Source organism: Protopterus annectens, chromosome 14.part0 (assembly GCF_019279795.1).
Source record: "Protopterus annectens isolate FY-2018-M chromosome 14.part0, PAN1.0, whole genome shotgun sequence".
Classification (NCBI taxonomy): domain Eukaryota; kingdom Metazoa; phylum Chordata; order Ceratodontiformes; family Protopteridae; genus Protopterus; species Protopterus annectens.
In genome coordinates, this window is record NC_056748.1 from 379128671 (window position 1) to 379156170 (window position 27500).

Here is a 27500-nt window from a genome sequence, read left to right on the forward strand (position 1 = left end):
CGTTGAAGGTTGTGCGTCAAAGCTGGCAACTCGGTACGCAGAAATCTACTGCCAATCATTAGCGGACCGGAGTTCTGCTGTGGCGACCCCTAACTAGGAAAAGCCGAAAGATACAACAACAACTGTGATGCACTGTATGTTAACTTAATTTCCACTATTCTAAGGCATAAAGAAAATAATCACCTTGTTAGGCAGTGTGTGTTACCTCTTTTCTTTCTCTCTTTATATGTGTATATGGTTGCAGTCTTTAAGAGTGAACATTCTTACAGATTCGTTTCCCAGCCTTTTGTCTGTTTTCCATGTGAGACTGTGGAACCTGCAGGTTTGGAAGTGTGTCCGTGCACCAGTCATGTGTGAATTTGTAGTTGGTATATTTAATATGCAGAGAGAGTAGGGTTGTGGGGGCTTCTCCCCTGCAAAAAATATTTTTTTTTTACTTTTTCTGGCCATTTTGATCATTTTAAATTCTAGATGAAAAGAATGTTTTTGTTTTCATTCTTTTGACAGTTCAGTAAATGCCGAGATGCAAATGTATATGTACACACAAACATACAGTATGTATATCTATATGTATATCTATATGTATATCTATATGTATATATATATATATATATATATATATATATATATATATATATATATATATATATATCCCCTTTTAAATATCGAAATCTCACATTTTCGAAGACAAAAAGTTCGAGACCTGAAAGCCAAAACTTCAAAATACTGAAAGTGCAGATGATGGAAGGTTAGAAGACTAAAAGTTCAAAATGCAGAGTGTCAGAAGATTGAAATTTAAAGTGCCAATGTCTTAATACCACCACTGCCGTAGGAGAGTAGTTAGTGTTTGTAAATACGATATGTCCCTTTAAATTTGTATCGGAGGTATGTGAACAAATATGGTGAACGTTTTGTACGCTCCCGGCAGTAGTGGATGTCTGTGTCGTACTCTAAGGTAAGAAAAAGGTTCTGTATATGACTTTTTCCCCACTGTAGTGCAATCCCAGAGTTGGTATATTTAGTTGGGAGGGTGTGGCCCCCCCCCCACTTAGATTGGTTTTATGTAGTCCGGTTTCTTGAGGGAAGGTTAGTTAGTGGTAATTTAATGCTGTAAATAGTTTTCTTTTGTCTTTCAGATATATAGTGTTGTGCTTTATTTTGTATAGTATTGCTTTGGTAAAGTGGGTTGCATGTGCGTTTTGCACATTCGGGTTCGGTATGTTTGGGTTGCAGTTTCATGTGGTTTCAGTATTATATGATTTATGCTTTTCGGTCTTGATGTTTTAGTTTTGATCATGTGAGGTTTTGGTATTTTAAAGTAGATCCGTGTATGTATGTGTGTGTGTGTGTGTAATATATATATATGAGAGTGTGTGTGTGTGTGTGTGTGTATATATATATATATATATATATATATATATATATATATATATATATATATATAAACATGTATATGATTGTAGGACAATTGATTGATGTACCAAGCACTCAATGTCATTTGGGTTAAGCCCAGTAATTCAAGCCCCAGTCATCGATTGACAATTACCTTACAGATGTCTGCTTTTCTGCTGTAGTATGAAGCTGCTCCATGCATCTTACAAAATAAACCTCCACAGGCATACCAGACTATGAAATGCCAGCTAGTCCCGAGCTAATGAACATGGTAAGCTGTGGAGTATCCAAAGAGCACTAGTAACAAAATACTCTGCATTTTAAGTAATGCAAACTTCCCAGACATGCCTTAACTGTACTACTGAACGTCACATCCATTCCTTAAATAGATATTCATGATGGGTACTGATTTCGTGTACACATGTACTTGCAGTGGGGCAAGCCCCCACCCCCCACAGATTTGGATCATGATCAAATGGGGAGCCCTTGGCAGAGCAATGGAATGCCTCCCCAACAACAATGTGCCTCCCCCGTTACCATAAAACGCTGTGCAAAGATGTCAATGTCTTTACTATAGTATACTTTTCTTTGTTTCTACAAACAAGCACAGAAATTTGCATTTAATTTAAAACTTTTATTTCAAATTTTACATCAAACGCACTGACAGCCAGTTGCTATTGCTAAACAAAGCCAAAAAAAAAAAAAAACTCTCACACTGAAAATGCACTTATGAGCAGCAGTAAGCTTCTGTTCCTTGAAAGTCCCATTTATTGAAAGTAGATCTGGCAAGCTGTTAGACTAAGAGAATTGCTTGGATTCATTGTCAAATAGTATGCAGCGAAATGCTAATTAATGGCAATGTAAAGAGGACAGGGATTCAAAAGACAACATGTAATGCATTTGCTAACAGCTTCGGCTTGTGTCTGACCTTATTTCATTGAATACATTACTTTGTGCACTCTGAACTTGTGTACCCAAACCGCTTTTTTCAGTTATTGGTGGATTCATATTTGCGGTTACTTCAGTTTGGTTTTTGGTTATAATATATTCGATTCTCGGCTGGAGTGCGGGGAGTGCTTTCTGTGTGGAGTCTGTATGTCCTCCCCACGGTTGGGTGGGCATTCGAAAGACATGCGTAAATGGGCATGCCTTCTTTAAAGGTTGGACGTTGAGCTGGCACCTCGGCGTTCGTGAAAATCTACTGCCAATCATTAGCGGACTGGAGTTCAGCTGTGCCGACCCCTAACCTGAACAAACCTGAAAGACAAACAACAACAACATATAACAGATAAATAATTGTAAGGAAGGTGCTAGGTATTTTGGGCTTCAGTGTTACTCAGTTCAGTTTTGAGAAGAAAATTGTCAAAAATAAGCAGGAAGTAGCTGGAACACACTACAATGTCATTACCAGGTAGACCACCAGAACATAATTAGAGGCAAAATGGAGGAGTGAAGGAGACTTAGAAAAAAATCAACACAATACAATATAGACGAGTATAGTTTGGTAGCCAAATACCACCGTATTGGCTCACAAAATGTTTACCTGAGTCAGCCATCATGAGGAAGGTTTTGCTTCCTTAAGACTTAGTTTGCTATTAGACTGAAGAACAGTTGTTTGTAAGGTTAGGACAAGACTGGTCAACATTTTAAGCTTCACAGGTCTGAACAGTGAGCATAGAGATCAAACAAATTAGAAAACTGCAGCCAACCTTACCACTTTTCTGATAATCATAGTATTTCTCATGCATAATATCAGAGTTAGACCAGGCTTTTGAAACTAAACACCAGTACGCAGACAGCTGATACAGACTGATAGTTGCCATTTACTGTGTTACTCACTCAGCCTTGCTTTGCAATCCTGGTACATGGAGGATCAGCAAGGGAGTGTTCGGGTGAAATGGAGGAAAATAAGTGGCAGATGCCATCATCTCTTTTTGAGGGGGTAAGGATCCATGCCGACATTTTGTCATATGCCTGTCTGCCAAAAGGCAAATAAATAATTTAAGACTGTATACATTAGAGTGTATTGTAACACACATTTGCTATGACCTTCACCACAGCTGCAGCCAGCATAAATTATTGATTCAGTTATTTTGCTGTGGTACAGTGTGAGATTATTCTAAAACTTTTTTGTCTGACTGCAAAAAATGAAGGTGCTCATTTGCTTGCATAAACCACATACAGAGTTATAAGAACTTGATTTGTTCTACTGTTAACAGTTTATCTTTCTCTGCAGTAGTCTGTATTTTATACATTTCCTGGGATTGTTTCAGAGTTTTTTTTTAATAGTTTGCTAAATGTTTTCACCACTAGCAGCAGTACTAATTCAGTAGATGTGTTTGTGCACTAAACATGGAATTCAACTGTGCTTTGTTACAAATTAACTATGTCTGTGGTGTCCACTCGCATTCAAAGATGTGGCCCGTAAAGGAACCATACGTGGAACACTGGCCTTGTAAGATTTTTCTTCCTAACTTGGTATAGTTTTTATTTTTCAGTGCTGCAGATTGTGCCTCTGCAGCCACATTTGTATGATTCTTGCTGATCCACAGAGGCGCGCTGCGCCCATTGTACAAAGAAATATATAATTACAATTAGTGCTGTTTCATGTTTGCATTTTTTGTGCAGTTTTGTTGCTTTAGCCTGAAGTCTGAATAATTTGTGATGCTTCTATGTCTTTTACTTTGTTTTATAGCACTGAATTTGCATACAAGTTTATTGCAGCATATGTAATTTTATACATGTAATATTCTGAAAATTAAAACCGATTCCTTGACCTTTAAACATTTGTGATGCTAGTTTATTGCAGTAGCAGTGATAAGTAACACAGTGAGCAAGTTTTAAGCACTGTAAATGTAATTCATTACAATGAGCCAAACAGCCAGGCAATTTTAGATTTTTTTCTTTGATGGAAATGTTTGCTTTGCTGAATGCTGTGGAGTAAGAAAGTACAGTTGTATAAGTAAACTTACCATAACAGCAGATGTTTGAATGATCACTGCTGCAATACCCTTAGCTATATGGGTTATATACTGCCAAAGGATATAACATCCACCAGCTTCGAAAGCTTCAGAGCACTTTCCATGCACCCAAAACCCAGTCAGCTCAAGCTGACTAAAACACAAGTTTGGGTGTCAAGCCCTTCAGCGCTTTCCTGCAGAAAGAGGGAAGCTGAACCCTGAAAGGAAATTGATAGGAAGAACAAAAAATAACCACACCAACATACCACAGCATAAACAACATACCAAAAAACAAGGGGAGTGGAGTGAGGGCGCAGCTACTGCAGCAGTAATCATTCGAAAATATACGGTTATGGTAAGTTTACTTACACAACTGTGCTATGTTCATCATAGTGATCACTGTTGCAGTAGCCTTAGCTATATGGGTAAGTTATCCTAACTTACTATATTTGGGAGGCGGAAAGAGAAGAGTCCAGGAGCCCCTGGAGAATGGTCCTTGCAAAGCCTTATCTGCACCTAGAGAAGGAATCGAGCTTATAGCACTTTGTAAAAGTATGGGCAGAGGACAAAGTTGCTGCTTCTAAATCCATCCCTTTCCAAAAATCCATAGATGAAGTCAAGGCCCTGGTAGAGTGGGCCTCGACCCTTCCTGGAATAGTTTTGTTGTGGTGAGCATAACAAAAGGTAATTGCTTTATATTTTGAAATAAGTCTGTTTTGACACAGGTTATTCCTTCATCCTACATTCACAAGAAATAAGCAATTGATACAAAGATCTGAAATATTTAATTTTATCAAGATAGTACCAAAGTTGTATGTTGGCATCCAAGGTATGGAGTATCTAGCCTTCTCTCTCATTTTTGGGTTCAGGAAAGAAACCTGGGAGATGGACAGTTTGGCTTAAGGTAAACTTGGATTCCACTTTAGGCATAAAAGGATTAATTCTCAAAGATAGATACCCTGTCCCTGTGGAAAATGAGTTAGGGCTGACCTCATTGTAACAGTTTGCAACTCAAGATACTCTTCTTGCAGAGGTCACAGCAGTCAGTAAAACTGTTTTCCATGTTAACAACCTCAAGTCATCCAGGTTAGCTAGTTCAAATGGAGCAAGTGTTAGCTTCTTTAACACAAAATTAAGATCCCAAGAAAGAGCCATCAGTTTTTTTGGAGGCCTTTTATGCAAAACCCCCTTCAAAAACATTTTGACTTGAGGCTGCATTGAAAGAGGAAAATCCATGGGCAGATATGCTGAAATTGGTGATAAATGAACATTGATAGAGAAGTAAGAAAGGCCATAGGATAATAACTCACACAAATATTGTGAAACCAGAGAACAGCCAGCTCTGATTGGGTGCTGGTTATGTTGTTGGCACCAGCTAGAAAACCATTTCCATTTGCTAATATAAAATTTCCTAGTAATAGGTTTTCTTGCTTCCATTAGTATCTGCTGCATTTCCTCAGTAAAAGAGACACTATTATCCAGGCAGTTAATTAAATTTGATTGGTGTAGGGGTGTGTCAAACGCATCTGTTTTTGTGAGAGTAGATCCATTCTATGAGGAAGCTTGTGGTAATTTCCCCTGGCCAATCCCAAATGAAGGGAGAACCATGGTTGCCTGGGACAAAAGGGAGTCACCACAATGATCTTGGGGATTCCTTCTGAATCTTCAGAAGTACCCTGGATATTAGTGAAAAGGATGGAAAAGCATGCAGGAACATTCCTGTACAAGGAAAAGAGAAGGCATATGTCTTCCAGAGCTTTTTGCATCAAGTCCTGGAGCAGAATCTTGCCAGCTGATTGTTCAGAGAGGAAGAAGTGTACTTGAGGAATTCCTCACAGATGGATCAATCTTGGAAGACCCTCTGATTTAGTTTCCATTTGTGAGGATCTGTCCTTCTCCTGCTCTTCTTGTCTGCCAAACAGTTTTGCTCCAACAGAATGTAGGATGCCTGTAGAGTGAGACTGTGCTGTGAAGCTTTATCCCAAGCTAACATGGCAAGCCTGTAAAGGGGGGTGCAACCAAGTTCCCCCTTCTTGATCTACCACATGACTGTGGAGTTGTTGTTGGGGTCTTGGGGACTAAAGATGATTCAGAGAGTCAAGTACCTTAATCAGGTTAGGCTTCTATTTCACATTTATGTGCTTGTGTGTATCCTTGGTGTTCCACACACACTGCACTTTTATCCCTCCTGAAATTGCCCCCAAGCAAAGTCCGAGGCATGTTTGGTGACTGACTGCTTTGGAACAAGTAGGGAGAAGGAGAGCTAGATTTGGGGATATCTGTTGTCTCTACCAAGTGATTTCAATTTTCTGACAAACACCAACACCGGGATTTGTACAGACAAAGGGTGTTGGTGCTGGAACCAAAGAGACTTCAGATACCACTGTATCTTTCTCATGTGGAGTCTTGCCAAGGGGTATCAAAGTGAATTTCTTTGGCATTAAAAATGTCATTGGACAGGTGTAAATAAGTCTGGTCTGGAGGATGAGGAATGATCTCCTACTGCCATTTGTAACCTTAATGAATGATCTTCAGAGCCCATTTGTCTGAAACTCTCTCTTGCCAAAGAGAAAAGTAGAGATTCAGACTTTCTGGAAGACAAAAGGAGTGCTAGGTTGGGAGGGGGGAACAAAGTCTCTTAAATAGTCATTCTGGCTTATTAGACTGTCCTTGGTTTTGGGAGTTTCCAGAATTGTTCTTGGATGCCACTTGCCATTTCTTCTTAAACATTTGTTTACCTGCATTTTGTTGACACTGTTTATTTTGTTTCTTACCAAAATTGAATGAGGAGTTCGAGAATCCCTTGGAAAAGGAGGGCTGTAAAATATTCCCTGTCTCAGAATTACCCCCCTTTCATCACACTTTTTCATCATCTCTGCAGTAGTGGGGCCAAAAACTAAATCTCCATCCAAAGGAAAATTTAAAATCTCTTTTGTCAACAACATCTGGAAGGTTCGAGAACGCAGCTATTCAAACTTCCTTAAAATAGTACCAGTGGCCATAGCCCAGGAAGAGCTATTAAAGTGATCCACACACTGTACACAGCAAGTAGTGACTTGAACAGTAGAAGAAATTAAATGTTTTAAGACAGATTTTTCTTAAGTAGAAGAAAGCACAGACAAAACATTCCCCATACTTTCACAAGTAGTCAGGGTAAACCATAATATACGAGTCCGACAATTCAAAATGATGAAAATCAGAGTTGCAGAAACATATCCCCCCCCCCAATAATTATCAGTAATCTTCCCAGCCTTAATAGAAATACTAGGATTGGAATTAACTAAGTATTTAGCAGCAGAAGGAATAACTAAAGCTATAAGCAGGTTTGGGAACAAAAATTATAACACCTTAAAAGATCATAGGCAGTTACTAGGCTACTGGCCCTGAGGCCCTTACAAGCCTATCCAAGAATTTAGCTCATGTTCCAACAAGTCACATTCTATTTGCCCTTTTAGGGGCAGATAGCTGACCGGCAGGAATATTGCAGGCAGTAACACAAACATCCTCCAACATAGACAAAACTGGAGGAATGGATGCAGGTTCTGGAAATGTCTTCTGTAACAGCTCATAGTATTTTCTGAAGGACTGAGAAACCTCAGTGCTCTCCCTCTGAAATCCCTGGCACATTTTAGAAGTAGTCTGAGAGAAAGAGAGGCACCCACAGGAGAGAATCAGAATCTGATCTATCCTCATGAGTCTGAATCACAAATCTTAGAGGAAAACCCTGAATGTGTTCATTCTCCGAATATTTGAAAATAGTACATGGGTTCAGTCAAGATTGCAATTTTAGTGACATTTCCTGCTTTAGTGTTGAAATATATTATTTTATTTTTATTTATCTACTTGTTTTTTGCTTCTGGACTGTTTTGTAGCCCTTTTCCCCACCATTGAATGCCTTCATTTTTAAAGAACCCGTGAAAGATTATATGCATTTCAACACTACCTTTCTCCTTCAGTTTTCTGATTTGCAGATAGTGGGCATGCAGAAAGCATCATTGTTCTTGTTTAGTAGGGGTTCTTACTTTCTGGTGAACTGTTTTGATTTAACTTGCAAATAAATAAGAAAATAATAAATGCAATTAAAAGTGCTGCAAAGTAGAAGGGTACAGTTAACTGAGAATGACACACATCACTTTTCAGAGAAATACAATTCCTTGAAGATGGATAATTGTGTGCTTATTAAGTTGTAAAATGTTAGTGAGACTGATATGATTGCTGTAACATGCAGTTTATTTCACAATTTTAAATGTTTAACAAGTAATGTCACCAAATTGAGAGATAAAACAGAAACAACCCTGATCTAACTATTAATTTAGATTGTGAAATAACATTTTCAGACATCTGAGTTATGGGCTGTACATATTACATCCAGGAAAACACCATGCATGCATTGGAGCAAGCAAATGTGATAGTCGACTTAAGTTGGTTTTCAGACTGTTGGTAGACTTTGCTGTAAAACTACTGTAGTTAGAAGTGTAATTCAGAATACTGTTTAGCCATTCATGAAATCAATAATTTCAGCATTGCAGAGCAGAAGAGATATTTTCTAATCCCTATCATAATGAACTAACAGAAATTTATTAGTCTTCACCCATCATCTTGTTGCTGTAAGAGAATCAGTATTTAATCAATTTATAATGGACTAAGTGAATCCTATTTGATTGAAACTGAAGAATCCTATTTCATGGAGAGTACAACATTACCTAGGCTCTGACAACCTCTGAGTTAAGCAAGTTACTTAGAAGAGTAGAGAAGTCTGTCCCAGCAATGGTGGATGTAGTCAAAGCTCCCTACAAAAGAAAATGCTGTTGGGTTGCCTGTTTCATCATTTGTACTCAGCTGAATAGGTTTCACTCAGTCTGGCTGTGATTACATAACTTTATCAAAAAAGACCAGGTACTCTTTGGTTATTTTAACTGAAAATGCCCATAAGACCTGTTCTGCTGTCTGTTCATTGCTTGCTTGTGTGCGAACACGCACATACACACACACACACACACACACACACACACACACACACACACACACTCACTCAGTCACAAAGTAGAAGTCATATACCTCGTTTTTAAGCCTTTACATATTGCTGAGTGAGAGAAAAGCGTAGTTTTACCTAGAAATAAGTACACAGCCTAGCAATTATCCACACCTTGTAATCAACCGTAAGTTGATACTAGAGCAGAATGAATCAAATGGTTTTCAACAGAATGACTTTAGAGAGATAATATGATATTGCTTTAGGATGCGCCATATGTTCCTATTTTAGCTGCCATATATAATCCAGAAAACATGGGCTTGCCATCTGCAGACATGCCTTTCTCTGTATTAAGAGATCAAGAGGTATGCATGGTTTTCACCTTTCGCTCTTTGCTTTTGTTTGTTGGAGAAGTAAGTAATGAATGCACTTAAAGGGAATGACAGCTTGGTGGTCAGGGTAGGGATAAGAGCAAAAAATACTTGCACAAAGGAGAAAAAAGCTTTTTGGAAACAAACATTAGACAATTGCATTATACACATGTGTGATACATAAATTACATTTAGGCCTTTCCATTCGTCCATGGTATAAAGACTTCATTGTCATACATAAAATTGTATAGGTTCATAGGTAGGTACTAGGCTATCGGCCCTGGGGCCTATACAAGCCCAGCCAAAAAGGTACCCTGGCTTTTGCCACCCAAGAAAATTATTTTCCTGTGCCACTGCCGAGCGGAGCCACAGAAGTGATCCCCGGGGTGAATTTCCTATTTCCCATCCAATCATCAATATTTTTCTTGAAGAGTGCTAATGAGGAGCTTTGTTTGATATAGATAGGTAGTTTATTCCAGAGTATGGGAAGTCTCTGGGACAGGAATATATCCCTCCGGCATGTTCTGTTTATTGTGGTGACAAGGTTTAGGTCCCTAGAGCGTGTAGCTTGGAGGGATTGGGATTTCTTTAAGTGGAGCATGTCCAACAGCTCTGGGTTTGACATAGCTTTGTATGTTAGGCAGAGATCATCTCTGAGTAGGCGATATGTGACGGAGTAAAGCTGGAGTTTTTTTCAGACTGTCTGTGTAGGGCATCTGTTTAAGGCCAGTAATCCTCTTTGTGAGGTATTTCTGCAGCCTTTCCAGTTGTTGTAGATGTCTTGTGAGGTACATACCAAAAGGGGTCTAATGAGTGATGAGTAGAGGGGAACAATGACCTCTTTTTTTTCTGGATGAGAAACCTTTTGTGATGAGGTGTGCTACATAGAAGGATTTCCTGACTACTGTGGTGATGTGATTATCAAAAGAGAGACTACTGTCCACCTGTGTCCCAAGGTCTGTTATCACACTTTCGGTGTTAAGTATACTACCGCCTATGTTGTAGTTCATGGGTACAGAGTTTTTACCAAAGGGGATGACCGTGCACTTTTTAGCATTGAGCTTGAGGCCATGGCTTTGACACCAGGCATCTGTCTCAGTGAAGCCCTTTTGTAGGATGTCCACATTGTTATGAGTTTTGATTATGGCTCCTAGTTTGCAGTCATCTGCGAACTTCGTTAGCCAAATACCTTCTGTGTTAGCCTGTACTTTAGAGAAGTAGATACCAAACAGGAGAGGACCCAGGACTGAACCCTGTGGTACTCCATTTTCACTGGTCTGAAGTCAGATTTGGAGTCTGCTACTTTCACACTGTGGGTTCTGTCAGTGAGCCAGTTGGCAACCCATTTTGTGACATAGGGATTTATACCTAGTTTAGTGAGTTTATCTATAATTCCAAAGTGGGGGGGTGGTGTCGAAAGCCTTGGCAAGATCTAGATAGGCTGTGTGAACTACCTTACCCTCGTCTACGGCTTTGGTGACTGCTTCAAAGAAGTCTATCAGGTTTAGGAGACATGATCTGCCTTTTACAAACACAAACTGGGTGGGGTCCAGAGTTTGGAGATTACCAATGTCTTTGTTTATAAGTTCCATGATGATACATTTCATGGCCTTGCAGACCAGACTTGTCAGGCTAATGGGGCGGTAGTTCCTGGGGTCCGTGGTGGCTCCCCCTTGTGGGGTGGGATAACCGTCGCTGTGCGCCTTTCAGCAGGCACAAAGCCTGAGGTGAGGCTATGACTGAACATGGTACTTAGGTGGGGTGCCAGTTCGTTCTCTAGTTCTTGTAGAACGCAGCCTAGGATGTTGTCTGGTCCCATGGATGCTTTGCTCTTAGCTTTAGAGAGTGTGGTTTTTACCTGTGCAGCCGTGATTACAGGAACTTTGCATTCTTCCGGTATAGAGATGGGCTCTTCAGGGGGTGAGAGGGGGGTAAAGTTAGCACTGAACCTGTCTGCCAGAAATTGACTTTAAAGACTCAACAGACTAGTGTGATGCACTTAAATGTGGCAGCAACATAAAAATACATTTTGGCCTTGATCCAGAGACGGTGTGGTGCTACATGAATGACACCTCACAGGAGCCCTTTGAATCAGATCTTGCTGCTTCTGCTCTTACTGAAGCTGCTGCTATTGATGCTTTTCCTACTAGCAGTTTCAGACAGAACTGGTACCATACCTGGTGACAGACTAGTTGCAACATGCTGTCAGTTGATGGGATGAAAATGTTCGCTGGAAAAGCTGAGTTGGCTTTTGTGTTTGTAGTGGTCCCTGATAGGAAACAATATTTACTATATAAAAATCACTGCTTTATTGCCCATCTTTAAGTAGGATTAAGCTGACCACCACTGAGGATGTGCTTTCAGATGCATATTTGTTTGTTTTGCTGCATGGGCAGTAGCCAGTGAAAGAAAGATGTTAACGTTTCCCAAGAAATGTGGTGAGTCTGCAGATCTTCAGATTCTGTGCACCACACTTCCCATTAACACACTGTTGTAAATTTTTTAGTGTGGACCATTGCAACAGGGTGGTGTTGACAATGCAGAAAGCTTCTGCTGACACTAGCATTCAGTGACCAGAAGGTTACTGATGACATTAGCATTCACTGACCAGGGTGGGGACGACAATAGAAGGATTCTTCTGACACTAGCATTCACTGACTAAGGTGGTGCTGACCGTGCAGAAGGATTCTGGCCATACTAGCATTCACTGACCAGGGTGGCAGTGACAGTGCATCAGGATTCTTGCCTTAGTAGCATTCACTGACCAGGGTGGATACAAAAGTACAGAAGGATTCTGGTTATGCTATAGCATTGTCAGCCACTCTGAAATTTGTGGATGTGTCCCTTAAAGCAGCACCTAGTTAATAAGAATGTCATACCAGCCAGCTTAATATTGGTTAGATTTTTTTCACTTCTGTTGCTCTCAGTCCTCTGTGGCTAGTTTTTCTAAACATTTTCAAGCCCAAATACATGTGTGTCTTTTTTTTATATTTTACAAAATGATGGTATACCAATAAGCAGCACTGTATTCCTTGAGACAGATGAGATTTATCATGATCTAGTATTACTAATTTCATTCAGAATGATTACCCGAACCTCATTTAGCCGGTATCTGACTTTGTCTGTGGTTTTCCCTTTGTCATTATTCCTGTATTAAACAGAAGTACTCTGTATTCATGACCACTTCCTTACTACCTGTGGTTCTCTAAATGCTGAGAAATGTAGTGACATCCATATCATTATTAATTTTCGACTGCTTCCGAAATGTAAAATATTCTTCCATGAAATAACTTTCAGGTGGCCCAAGAACAGGGATGACTCTTGCTTCATTCATTCATTTTTGAAGTCAACTCTATCCAATTTTCAAATGTTTTTAACAATGTAGTAAACCCATTGATGGTCTACAGAAAGGTCACCCAAGAAAAGCATCTACCCGGCTTGGGTAGTTAAGGAGTGTTGTAGTGTAACTTCTTGGGTTTTTCTGCTGCTTGTGTATCCCTGTACTATTATAATATTTATGACATTGTAACTTATATAAATTCTCCTTGCATACTGTTTTGTTTTTGTAGTTACTGCAGCAGGTGATGGGTCAAAAAGTGCATGGTGCAGTCCATGCATCTTAAAAAAAATAAAATGACCCATCGGTAAATAAAATATGCTTGCATACCTTTCATAGTAAAATAAACCCACCTTTTTTATTAAAGCTTTTTCTTTGCAGAAGATTGTGGAAGAAACTACAAAATCCTAAACAGTTGGCTTAGAAGAACTAGAACATTGCACAAAGTTACTGATTAGTTTTTTTTTATTTTTGGATAGTTGAGGTTATGAAGAATGGCTGGGTAGCATACCTTTCAACTGTTCTGAATTTGCTGGACATTTCCAAATTTTCTTTCAAAATAACAGGGTACTGTGAACTTCCTAGAGGGCCCTTTAAGTCATGATTTGTTTACACTTGGTTTCTCCTCACTAGGCTCATATCTTCAACCGCATGTTTTTCTAGAAATAGGTCAAGGCTGTGGCTCCCATCTGTACACAAAGTGCTTGGATTCATGTTCATAAAGTGAGGCAGGGTATGCACTACTGATGTGCTCTGACATTAAACCAATGTCTTATCTACCTGAGCTTGTAGTGCAGGTGGATGTAAACAATCCCACATAATTTTTGAAAGAAGCCTAAGGGAATTTCCACATTATCCCGGTCTAATTACCCCTAGTTTGTGTGAATGCCCCCTCACTTCTGATGTTCCCCTGAAAATAGGCCATGCATGATTATTAGAATTAACCCAGACAACACAAGTAAAGCAAATAAATAAGAAAAAGTAAGACTACAGCAAGATGCTGCATATATGTGAATCAGATAGTGGCACTGTCAACAGTCCTGGTTAGATTTGTATTGTTAGTTTTTGCCTCTGACTGTTTATTTGCCCGAGATTTTCCATAAACAGCCATTTTTAACATCTATTAAATGCCTGCCTTGGTTTCCTAACTTAGCTTTATTACCAGCATGCTGTTTGATATACTTAGTGTTATGAGTCATTACTTTTGCAACTTTCAGTAACATTCTTTAAGTGGGTTATTATAGCAATAACCCATGCCTGGGTGTGGGTAATGCTGGATTTACCCACGGTTGGCGTGGTTTGGTCGCCCTCGGGACCAAACAAAGCCAACCGTGGGTAAATCCAGCATTACCCACACCCAGAAGTGGGTTATTGCTATTATACAATGACATTATTTAAGAAAAAACATAATTACTTTTCTTAAATAATGGCATTGTATAATGCCTCCTTGCTGCCCTTCCGCAGCTGTCTTGTATTCCGCGGCAGTTCTGATGTACTGCGCATGCGTATGCCTATGCAGTACATCAGAGCTGTGGGCAAAAGCAACGGAGAAAGCAGGATCTCCATTGCTTTTTACTGTTTCGCTATGTTAAATGGGCTTAACATAGCGAGACAGCTTTAAAATAAGCAACAGAGATTCTCCGTTGCTTTTTTAAAAGCTGTCTCGCTGTGTTAAACCCATTTAACATAGCGAGACAGTTTTGAAAAAAAGCAGCGGAGAAAGCAAGATCTCCGTTGCTTTTTACAAACTGTTTCGCTATGTTAAATGGGTTTAACATAGCGAGACAGCTTTAAAATAAGCAACGGAGATCTCCGTTGCTTATTTTAAAGCTGTCTCGCTATGTTAAACCCATTTAACATAGCGAGACAGGTTTAAAAAAAAAAGTAACGGAGAAAGCAAGATCTCCGTTGCTTTTTACACACTGTGCCGCTATGTTAAAGGAGTTTAACATAGCGAGACAGCTTTAAAAAAGCAACGGAGATCTCCTTTGCTTTTTTTAAACCTGTGTCGCTATGTTAAACTCCTTTAACATAGCGAGACAGTGTTTTAAAAAAGACTTATACTAATGGAAAAAGTCCGGGCGACCGGACCTTTTTCCATTAGTATAAGTCGATTTACAATGTGCACGCTGGCCAATCAGCGTGCACGTTTTGGAATATTAATGGAGGGGTCATGGTATAATTCCGTTTATGTGATATTTAGTTCCAGCAAATGGGTAAACTTCTCTTTTGGCTTCACTGTTGATGTACTGCAGCATTTTTTCTGGTGTTTCGTCACTTTTGATGACTAACCAGTCACATTTTTGCAGCTTTATCTTCCTTCACCTTAAGCTGACTGGAATGTTGGCAACCTTACTACTGGCGTTACTACCAGCTTGTTTGTTCCAGACATTTTTTAGACATTGAGTTTTTAATGTTATTACATGGGACCCTTTGAGACTTTCTGTGGAGCTTTATGTCCAGTGTTTTGTGGGCATTGGGATTTTGCAGCTTGTTAGTGTTTTTCACAAGTTTGCCTGTTCCTTTGATATTTTCTAGGCTTTTTAGAGGTACTCTTTGGAGTTTCAGCTGAAACATTATGCCTGAGTACGAGTCTTAGATTTCCTAGATCTGTGATTTTCTGGCTGACTTGAGTGTGGCAGTTTAATGAAGATCTTTTGAATGGCTTCTGATACTTTCAAACTTTAACTGTGTGCAAAAAGACCTGTGCTGGCAATCATAATACTTCAGATTAGTTTATTTATTTAGAGCTGTCTTAAACATTTATTGCAATCCCAGTTTTCTATATAATGTTATGTTTAGTGAAAATAGATGTTTTTTTTATGTGAATGCCAATTCTATAGATTAAATTGAGAGGAATATCCTTCATCTAAAGTGAACTTGTGCAATTTCCATGCTATGTATGATTGTGGATTTTGATATAATTAAGTGGGCTAAGCAGAAGGACATCTGTGTGCAAAAAGAAAACACAATCCATCTGTGTGTGTGTGTGTGTGTTGTTTTTAGGCAAGTACTGTTTCAGTCTTTTTCATCTGAGGAAATGAGATTCACTGAAAAGCACTTGGGTCAAACATACTACAACCAACATATGTACCACAGTACATTTATTCTGATGTGCTCATCTGACGATTAAAAACAAAAGTGGAGACCAATTTTAAAGCTTAGTTTACATTATGCAGTGGCTGTGCAAATTCAAGAGAACTGATTCTGTTATAGGAATAGATTGGCATTCCTTGACCCCACAGCTCTTTAGCTTACAAATAGTTGGAACTCAATTTCAAGCACTAGCATGGGTCTTTCAGGAGAAGGTCCTGCGTACCCTGTGTAGTGCATTGATTGTTAACCAGTTATGCATGCTGTGTAGTATTTTGCTAAATAGTTTATGGATTAATAGTGAAACAACTAAATCTGTATTGATGAACAACATGACAACTGCATATATAGTTGATGTGTGTTTGTGTATATATAAAATACATGCACACACAATCAGACATATGCACATACTTGTATGAGTTTTCCATAACAGCAAGAACTTGGGGTTAATTTGTAAATTCATGCATTAATCCTTGGTAAGGGAGTTAAGATTAATCTGTTTGGCAAGCTTCATTCAAAGGATGAAGCCCTCATGATCAAATGATCTAGCCCTTAGGGAGTCAGTTATATCTTTACCCTCACCTCTGCCTTGTTTGATTGCAGTCATACCATGGCTCTGTATTATCTCCGTTTGAAATATAAAAACAAGTTTGCCAGATTTTGGATGCCACTTCTGTCATCCAAGTATTGATCATGCACAGGAACCTATTAAGTACAGCAGCATCTCATCACAAACATAACATTTAGCTGTAGTTACAAAGTAATGACGAGCAGATCGCAGTTAGATCACATATATTTGTAACTGCAACATGGAATCTGCTGTTTTGGATGGTTGGTTATCTGAAACAGAAAATGACAACAATTTTGTGTCATTTGAGTCCTTTCCATTCCTGCAGGAAGCCATTGTGTAATAAGTGCTATGTAGCAGTTTATTCTGTGGGAATAGGAAGGATTTTTCCTAGAAGCAGCAAAATGTATTGTTACTATAAAGAAATTCATAAGAAACCTGCAATTGTGCTTTCTGTAGTGAATGAAAACCATCAAAGCATATGCAGCTTCATGCTGTAAGACAACACCTTTTGATATTAAAAGATCACCATTACAATATTCCTTTCGACTGGGTCTTTGCCTGTAGGTGTCTGTCTATCCAGCCACTCTACGAGGGTCCAGATTCCTTCCCACAGTGCATGGTGCATGTCCACTATGAGTTGCTGTATCATTAGGGTATGAGAGAAATGTATACCGTTGTTTTAGAACTTTCTTGCCACAATTTGCATTTGCAGATGTGTTCCATTGTCAGCATCATGTTCAGTTCACATTAATCAGATATTCCAGCTTTGTAGTTCAGGCAGATAAGTACCCCACTGGGGAATCTCTTTTCTTTTCTTTTTTTTTTTTGTATTCCTGTCTTTGCATTCAGGTCTTTGTCTTTGATAGCAGGGTTTCTTATGTCTCGTCGGAAAAAGGACAAGTGTAGTTGCGGTAAGCAGATTGCCTAGAGAGAAACTACTACACCATTTGTATTTTTTTTCATTTATATTTTTTATTTAGGGGCAGAGCACAATGTCCATATCTGCAATGTCTACCTGGGGTTTACATCAAAAATATTAGGAGTAGGCTCCCTTAACTAGTACTGTGATCACAAGCACCTGGAGGCCTTATGCTCTTCCACGATGTCCGTGAGTCTGTCTTCTACTTCTGATGTTCTGCTGAAAAAGCTGCATAATGGTAAGATGTACATGGGTTTGGAATGTATGGTTTAATTCTCCACATCCTGGATCACTCCAAGGTTACCAGCCCTCGTGGGAGATATTTTCAGCCTTAACTGGACATCTCCTACTCAACAACTGTCTGACATTGCCCTTTGGAGGCCAACATAATTGAGGATCTTGGCACATCTGTACAATTCAAGTGCTAATACAGTTGTTCTACAGACACCTTGTGTTGGGCAGGCCAAGAAAAATCATGACTGATTATCTCATAGAGGTGCCACAGGTTATTTAGAGAAGAGGATGAGGGCTTCAGCTTGGCTATATGATTCCCCCAGCTCAGAAGAAAAGACCTTTGGGGAGACATCTCTCCCAAAAAGAGACAAAAAAACTAAACACATTCCCCCTCCTTCAGATGCATCCCGCATACTTTCCAGACAGGCTGCTGGTGGACAAATCCCCCTCCTATTCCCAGGTTGCACTAGAAGACTGGTTCAAAGTAGCTCAGCTAAGTCTACTACCCTTCAGAGCAAAAGAAGGGGGGGGGGGACCAATCCTGTGATGAGAGGAAGAACCAAAGGATATGGAAGAGGAAGACTTAGACTATCTTTACGAGATTTCCTGTCCCCCAGGGTGCGACGTTGAATTCACAGTTCCTTCTGATTTTCCATCTGAGGAGGTCTCTTGGTGATAACCCTATCAGAATGAAAGAGTTTTTTTTAAGTGGCAGAGCTGAGATGCTTCAGATGCTCAGAAGCGGTATTTCACGGTTCTGGAACTGGAAACCTCCCAAGGATGTACTTATCCTTCCTGTCCTGTGAGCCCTGAAAGATGTTTTCATTGTTATATCTCAAGCACCTGACACCCAACTTACTGCAGAAAAAAGTAGTTTAGATTTTATATACTCACATGTACCTATAAAGAACTCAGTAGCTGACCCTGCATTGCTGCCTGTGGAACTGAAGAAAGGAGCAATTGGGCTCTTGCTGCAAGCTTCCTGCCTAATAACAAAGCAGATCCATGGGCAGGGCTGGACAGAAAGCAGTCATCTCTACCACCTTGCTCTTCAGAGCCATTAACTGTTGGACACAAATGATAAAGTTGTTATTGGTTGTCCTGGACCACTTAAGAGAGAAGACTGGAGAAGGGTCTCAAGCAGATCTAGAAACAAAACTGTTCCAACTCACCCAAATAGCTGTCAGGTGGCCAAATACTTGATATGGCCATGTTGTGTAGCTATAATGGACTGGACACGTCATTTAATGCTGATGACAAAGGCTCGGGCATTAGGAGACATGCCTAGCTGAGACTACATCTCCCACCAGGAGATTTCAAGCCAAATCTGATAAATGCTGATGTGGGGCAAGGACTTGCTCTTTTAGGGGTGTACAAGAGAAGTCTTCAAAAAAATGGAGGAAAGGGACAAGACTGTGGAAGTGGTCAAACAGCTCTTTAATTCTCAAGTGCCCAGATACAACAAGAATTTCCTTACAAACTAGTCCCTCCTGCTGCATGCTGTGTAAAGATAAGCAGCAAAAATATTAAGACTCAGTTTTAAAGGAGATGGCAAGGGCATAAAATAGGGAAACGGGGGGGGGGGTCAAATGTCCACTGTCCTCAAGGATTAACCATGATACTGTGCCACTCTCACCCTTCCCTCCCCTTTAACAAACTGTCTTCCCCCCTAGCCCCACCAAAAATAATTGCACAAAGCTATCCCCATGCCTTCCCATTTAGAACGGTATCACATCAGATACTTGGGTCCTCTAAATAACCAGAAATTGGTACACCCTCTAGATGGCCATGTTCCCAAAATGTGCAGACATTCAGCAGGTCCACAAGAAACTGAAGAAACTGATGACCCTTAACATCCCAGACCACTTCCTACAGGGAGTCATCAAAGAAGTTCTAATTTTCAACATGGGAAAGCTTCTGCTTTAGGCTGTTCCTAGTCTCAAGGAAGGAGGACATTTAGAGGCCAGTCTTAGATCTCCCAAAGTTTAACACTTTTCCGAACTACACTATGCACTTCCTAGGATGCATACTTTAATTCCTAATCCCTCAACTTAATACCTTCATCCAGTTCACTCAAACACTCTGATTCTGTTGTACATTACTGCAGAATTTATTTACAACATGGATTAGATATTTTACATATGTATGAATAATCAACTTTTTGTATTTTCAACTGTTGCATTTTTGAATCTCTTTATGATTGTAAATTTAGATTTCTTCTGTAATATTCTTTGAGGTCTAAGACTGGAATTGGTAGTTGTGATTAGTGCTGCATCCTGGTTAACAAAATAAATAAGTAAATAAAATGAATTTAAAATGATAATACTCCAGACACAGTTAGCCCTTCTAAATCCAGGGGCTCACTTGATAACCTTGGATCTGAAGGATGTCTGTCTTCACATCCCTATTCACAAAGATCAGATTTTTTCCTCAAATTCTTTGCAGGGGTTGGCAATTCCAAGAATTTCTGTGAATTGACTGGCATGTGTAATAGCCTTCTACAGATGAAGCAGTATCCATATCTTCCAATACAAGGACAGTTGCCTAATTCACGCAGCTTCTCAGGAGACAGTACTCAGGGCTCTGTTCTTTATTATGGACCTTCTGGAGCATCTAAGGTTTACCTACAACCTTCCAAAGTCATGCTTACTGCCCTCCAAAGGCTGGCTTTTTTATGATTCCTTCTGAACAGCTTATTCTGAAGGCTTTCCTCCAGCAAGACAAGGTGGAAAGCGACCATAAATACTTCCTGAATTTAGCAGACAAGAAACTTGACACAGCCAGGGAGTTCTTCAGAGCTGTGGGCTTCATGGCCTCAACCATCCTGATGGTGTTTCATGCCAGGGTTTACATGACGAAAATTGGTGGTACCTAAGGTCTATGTGGAGTCACCACTCACATTCTCTGGAACAGCAGATCCCCATCCTTTCTTTTGTATCAAAAGAGGTACAATGGTGGACCAATCAATGCAGCCTAAACTTTGGGAGTCCCTTTTGCATAAGAGACCCACAACCAATCCATTACCAGAGATGCCTCAAACACACCCTGGCGAGCATAATTCCAGAACTTAAAGGGCCACAGTGTGTGGGCTCACCAACAGAAAAAAAAACATATGAAATAAATGCCAGCCCTCATCTTGGGCTTAAGGGCCATCGACCAGTTGTGGATAGAAGGAACTCTACAAATGGTGACAGACAGTATCACAGTGATGTGGTGCCTCATTAAGCAAAGGGGCTCTGTAGGCCAGCAGTGTCCACCTGGGAACTTATAATACAATACAAAATATCGCCCAAGGCAGTTTGCATTCCCTAAGAGATGTCCACATTGCCAGACTAATTGTACATGGCAAAGGCAGACCCTCAAGGGTGGATGTTATAATGGGAGGTCTTCTTTCAAATAGTCCACAGAAGGGGTGTCTGTCAGATAACCCTGTTTGCATCCCTGGAAAACATCTGACTCAGTTTTGCTCAAGAAACTTGTGAAAGGAGGGTTCAGACAGCAGATGCATTCTCCATAAGCTGGGCAGTATGAAATGTCTGTTATTCCTCCCATACCTTTCCTCCCCAGGATAATCCATAAGTTGAGGAAGGAATGGCAGAAGATGCTCCTAAAGTTACCTTTTTGAATTGGACAGCACTGGTTCTCCCTGGTCATGGAGCCAGCAAGCGCGGTATCACCACTCAGTATATTGGACCTTCTGACTTGGAGGAAGGGATCCCTTATACACCCTGCTGTGCAAACAATCATCTCCTAGCATGATTGATCAAATGTTGATACCGTTCAGGCACCTTTACTTGTAAGATATGCTTAATGTCTTTAGAGAGGCAGGAAGGCTGAATATGCTGTGTAGCCACAGCAGCGGTACCCTTGGGCCTTCAGTACCTCAGTGAGCTGCTAAAGGCAGGTTTGGCATATATTTTTAAGCTTCATCTCTTGGCCATGTCTACCTTTTTTTCTCTCTGGATCCACCTCTAGCTTCGATACTTCCAGCCAAACCATTCTTGTAGGTGGTTCAGCATATTAGGATATTCAAAAAGAGGTTATCCCCATTCTTTTGACCTCGACTATGCGCTGGAAAGATTGTGCATACTCGTATTGAACCGGCAGTAATTTCATCCATGAAATTCCTGATAGCGGAAAATATTTTATTGTTGTCCTTCACCTCAGTTAGAAGAATGTTAGACCTACGAATCTACATGTGCTTAGAACCCTTCCTGGTTTTTCTCAAGGACTGAGTGAGCCCCAAAATTAATCTTCCCTCCATACCTAAGGTAGGGCCAGAGTTTACAGTTTCCTGTGTTCTTTTCCAATCCCCAGAATAAGGTGGAGAGAATTCTGTACACCAAAGATGTGCACAAGCAGTTAAGATTCTACTAGAATTGGACTAAGGACTAGAGGAAGGCAAAACTGACTGATCTCCCACTCTGGAAGGAAAAGGGAGAACCTATGTATAAACAAACACACTCTAAATGGTTTTCCCACTGCATTCAGTTCTATTATATTAATAAGGGCGAACTGCTGAAAGTTCTAGTTAGAGCTCACAGCACCAGGACCATGGTTTCCTTGATGGCTTTTATGCAAGTGGTTAAGTACCCAGTCTATTCTTGAAGCTGCAGCTTGGACGTCTGTCCACATCTTTTCCAAGCATTGCAAACTGAACACTCATTTTAAGGCCAGAACAGAATATGCCAAAACTGTCCAGCAGGGCATCGTGAGCAGTAGTCATTGCACTTTGCTCACCAGCCACTCCACCTAAAGATCTAGGAATTATAACGGTGATCTAATGTAGAATATAGTACAGCTGTGTAGGTACCTTACCATAATGAGAGATGTTTGAATCGATCGATATTGCAGTAGTATCTCTCTCCCACCTTCCCCTCTGAAAAGGTTCCTGTAAAACCCTTCCTTTATGGCTGGTGTGGGGAAACAGAAGAGCAAACATGCATATTTGGAAGTAATTTCATGATACAATTATCTGTACTGTTTGCAATTCTTGTATAAGAACAACTGTTTGATTTTATATTTAAAAAAAAAAAAAATTTTTTTTTACTAACACTGCTTTTACAGTTTAGTCTGCAGCATAATCATTGTGAGGTGGGGTAACCCAAATGTTAATATTTTGTTGTTAAAGTATGTATATTTTAAAGACCTGTTGTTAAGGTAACTATTCTTAATTTTACACACACACACACACACACACACACACACACACACACACACACACACACACACACGCGCTGTATTTTTTTTTTTTTTGTTTTCATAGTTTTCCTTACATTTCCTTTTGTTTGTGTGTTCTGCTTTAGGTTGGTGGTTCGTGAGCACAGCAGAAGAGCAGGGCTGGGTACCTGCTACATATTTGGAGTCTCAGAGTGGAACCAAAGATGATTCGGAAATCAGCACATTAAAGACTGGGGAAGGTAGGACCTCACTGATTTGAGGCCACCGGAAGACATAATGACTAATTGTTTGTCAACAGTAGCATTTCTTACATCAGGGAATGTGTATTTACTTCCAACCAGCTGATGAGAATAAAAGACAATTTGGCAGGCAAAAATCTTTAAGAACTAAGTCTGCCTCACTTTGGTTTTAGTTATAGTTCCTCATTTAGAGTTATTCTTTGGAGATGTGTATCTCATCCTTTTTAATTCCATTTCACTAAGATTCTGGTCAGATAGATTGGTTACTGAGTACTCTAATTAAGCAATATTGCCTGAACAGCTAGTTATTTCCTGGTAAGTAGTGACTCACCACCCATAGTAGTCAGTAATACAAGTAGGAACAGGCAAGATTTATGTTTTCTATACCCAGACAATGTGTGCTTGACATTGCCTTACTGGACACCTCCAAAATGTTTGGGACTGGTGAACAGTCTGTCGTTGATCTGATACAGCTCACCAGTGTGTGTAAATAATGCATAAATAAAGTGATGAGATAATTTAATGTAATAGTTGGTGTTACAGCCTGCTGTGGTTTAAAGAAAAAGAACCAAGTCAGCAGGATAGGGTTACACCTGCTTCTCCTGTCCAATACTCAGTCACACCTGACTTTTCTGTAAGAATTCACACACTGCTTAGTACTAATTTTTCATGTGTGTTGTGCAAATTTCAGAAATTTGTTTTGTTTTAACAGAATTATTTTCTTTTTCTAATTCTGAAGTACCCCATTGCAGATAACCAGTTGCTGTTATAACACTATAACGGTTTGAAACAGAGTTGATATCTGTATGTGATTAGTGCACAAAGACTTGAAGCAGTGGGACATCTTCATTATCACCCTGTAAATCCCACATCAGTACAAGCACTCCTAAGAAGTTACTAATATTCCTTGGATCTATGATGCATCGTAATATGGAGAGCTGTGAACCCATGGAATGGACTACCATAATGAATGGTACGGGTGAAATCCATGGAGGAATTTGAAAGAGCATGGGATAGGTAGATAGAGGATAATGGTGACGGGGAGGATGAAGAAGAGAGAGAATATTAAAAGGTAGAATAGCTAAGCTAGCTGTCTCCTTCAGCTAGTAAGCGTATTTTGCGTAGTATAATGCAACCGCCATTAATACCCACATCACATCAAAAGCTAATCTATCCGGGGTAGAAAGAATGGCACATCACATTCCATCTTCCCATGACCATTTGCACTCCTGTTAATACCCATATTGAAATCCATTCTAATATCTGAAAACCACCTTCTAGGTTCTAAAAAAGCCTTTTTAGTTTCCACAGAGTGTACGTTTATATGGGTGTCTTCCCATATAAAGCACATTCTGCATCTCTCAACATGCTGATCCTTCATGATCAAACTGACATCACTTCATCACAAAAATTGCTACCCTTCATCCACTATCACTTTTTCTTTTTGTATGTGAACCAGATTTATCAACCTTTACTGCCATCTCCAGTCAGTGTATATAGTAAAAATGTAATCTCAGCATCCAAATTGTGAAATGTAGCAAATAAGTATGATGATTATCACCAATGTATATAATCCTCCCAGGTACCACGGCATCCAAGCTGTGACTGTACCAGATAAGTACAATATGTCTATCACCAGTGTATATAATCAGCCCAGGTACCTCTGCATCCAAGCTGTGAATGTACCAGATAAGTGCAATATGTCTGTCACCATTGTATATAATCCTGCCAGGTACCTCGGCATCCAAGCTGTGAATGTACCAGATAAGTACAATATGCCTATCACCAGTGTATATAATCAGCCCAGGTACCTCTGCATCCAAAGCTGTGAATGTACCAGATAAGTGTATATAATCCACCCAGGTACCTTGGCATCCAAGCTGTGAATGTACCAGATAAGTACAGTATGTCTATCACCAGTGTATATAATCAGCCCAGGTACCTCTGCATCCAAAGCTGTGAATGTACCAGATAAGTACAATATGTTTATCACCAGCATATATAATTCCAGGTACTTCAGCATCCAAAGGTGGAAGTCAGAATATTTCTTAACACGTCTATTGGCCGTCTTGTTTATATTTTATTATTTATTTTTAGCATTCCCTCTCCGTCCCATTAATAGTAGGAATGTACTATTCATGTGCATACATACTCATTATGACAGTTTTTTTTAAATCTGTCCTTTATCCATTTTGGTTTCAGCAGTCTCATTTAATAAATCAGCTAATTCCTTCCCTTGAATCACTTTTACCTGCATCCCTTGACATGAATAATACACGAGTCCACCAGTTCCTCCACATCAACAAAGTTTACAACAGCTAAGTCAAGACTGACCCTCCATCTGCTGCTCATACTGTCTCCCAGGCTGTCTTACAATAACCATAGCCCTCGCTTTTTTAGCGGAACTCCATCACTTGTCACAACATTTTGCTAACCCCCAATTCTGTCCTTCAGTATTCATTCCTAAGTTCCCAATTTCAGCTTCTGTCCTCAAGCTGCTGTCCATTAAAACCGTAACATCCAGATTTCATTGCAGAATGTAGTGGATGTAAGCCACATACTTGCCACTTTACCTACACTTATTAAAGTTTAAATTTGCCATTTTGATAATATTTTACTGTATGTACACTGCTGTACTATCTAATTATTGTATATTGCTTGTATTTCCGTGGAGCTTTTCTCCCCGGGCCTCCACTGAAAATGGGCTTCTGGCCCAGTCGGACTTTCCCAGTAAACAAATGTAAATAAATAATAAATCTGTCTCTTTTGTTTCCTAGGATTCACCTTCTCAACTTTGTCTTCCTCTTTCTTGAGTGTCAAGGGAATATACAAGTTTCCCTACCGCTCATTTTCTTCTCCATCTTCTGTAGCTTCTCCCACCTCATTTTTCTACTTAATCTTTTTTGACTCTCTGTATCAGTGCCAAAGTAATTGAAATTTCCCCAACTTCTTATCTTCCACCTGTTCTTGTCCTGAAGCCTCAGTACTTCTGACAGTCTGTTTAGTGTGATATGTTCCTGGTGCACTTTCTGATAAAAAAAAAAAAAAAAAAAAAAAAATCACCTTTGCTCTGCTACCTTTATTACAAGAAAGCAGTGTTCAATTTACCACATAGTGCACATATTTTATTTGATCACCTCCTGAACCTGATGGTTTAACTCTAGAAGGTGTAAACAGTTTTCATTACGTTAGCCAAATGTGCTAAAAACCCCACAAAGCATTTGGCTGACCCTCAAAAAATAATAAGACATTTATATCTACATAGAAATAAAAGAACACTGCATATGTTTTACATTTCTCCTCTCAAATTAATTTGTATCTTCCAGTTTCCTGTCTAGAACACCTTACTTATTTTTAAAATTAGATAACATTCGTCTACACTGTTTAATCCAAAACAAGATATAATATTTACACTGTTATTTTAAAAGATATACTCTGGCTCAGCAGTTTTTCCAGTTGTATGCTAAATGGCGAATCATCCAATTGTGCTGTATCCTTCTGTACTTGATGCTTTTATCAATAAAACATATTCAAATATTAAAGGTTTGCATTATACATCTTAGCATTTGCAGTTATTAAAGCAAAAGCATTTGGTACAGTGAATATCATTTATATTTTCAGCAGTTGTCCTGTCAAAAAACTGGATTAGAATCTGGAAATCTTAAACTTTTATAAAGCAAACAAACTAGACGCCACATCTAGTTGGGACAGAAGCAGAACAAACTTAAGTCTGCATAAAGGCTTCCTAATTAACCACACTGAATTAATTTTCATTTTCTTGGACTACTTGGGGAGATTGTGATTTAGCTAAAAGATCAGACTTCCAACAGTACCCTTTTCTCAACCTGGCAATAAACACAACTTTTGCACTGCCTCCCAGTTGGGCCCTTACCTCCTATTATCATTAAAACATCAGGAATGGCAGAAAATCATATTATCCATCAAGGCAGTCCATTATAAGAAGTAATTTCCTCATTAGTGTTTACTTCGGTCTTTGTCGTGCAAAGACTTAGAAAGTGCTATAGCTTGGCTGGGTTTTATACTGTTGTATAGCACAGGCCCAGGATATCACAAGTTACATTTAGATAGAAATAATAGCAGTTGTTATCCATAGAGTTTTCCAAAGTCAGTATATCCTTCATCAGTCCACAGAGGTCAATAGCTTTTCAACCATGATTTCACTATCAGAAGTGCTTTTCCAGAATCACCAACAGTCAAAGTGCAAACCTCA

The 27500-nt window shown here is 39.5% G+C and overlaps 1 protein-coding gene across 1 annotated transcript in view; it reads left to right on the plus strand.

Moving 5' to 3' along the window:
* The window catches only part of SH3PXD2A (SH3 and PX domains 2A), a 593326-nt gene that overhangs the window by 249480 nt on the left and 316346 nt on the right, over nt 1–27500 (plus strand). The window contains exon 2 of the mRNA XM_044055559.1: nt 23156–23269. Coding sequence (XP_043911494.1) covers nt 23156–23269 — 114 coding nt within the window. The remainder of the gene's footprint in view (nt 1–23155; nt 23270–27500) is intronic.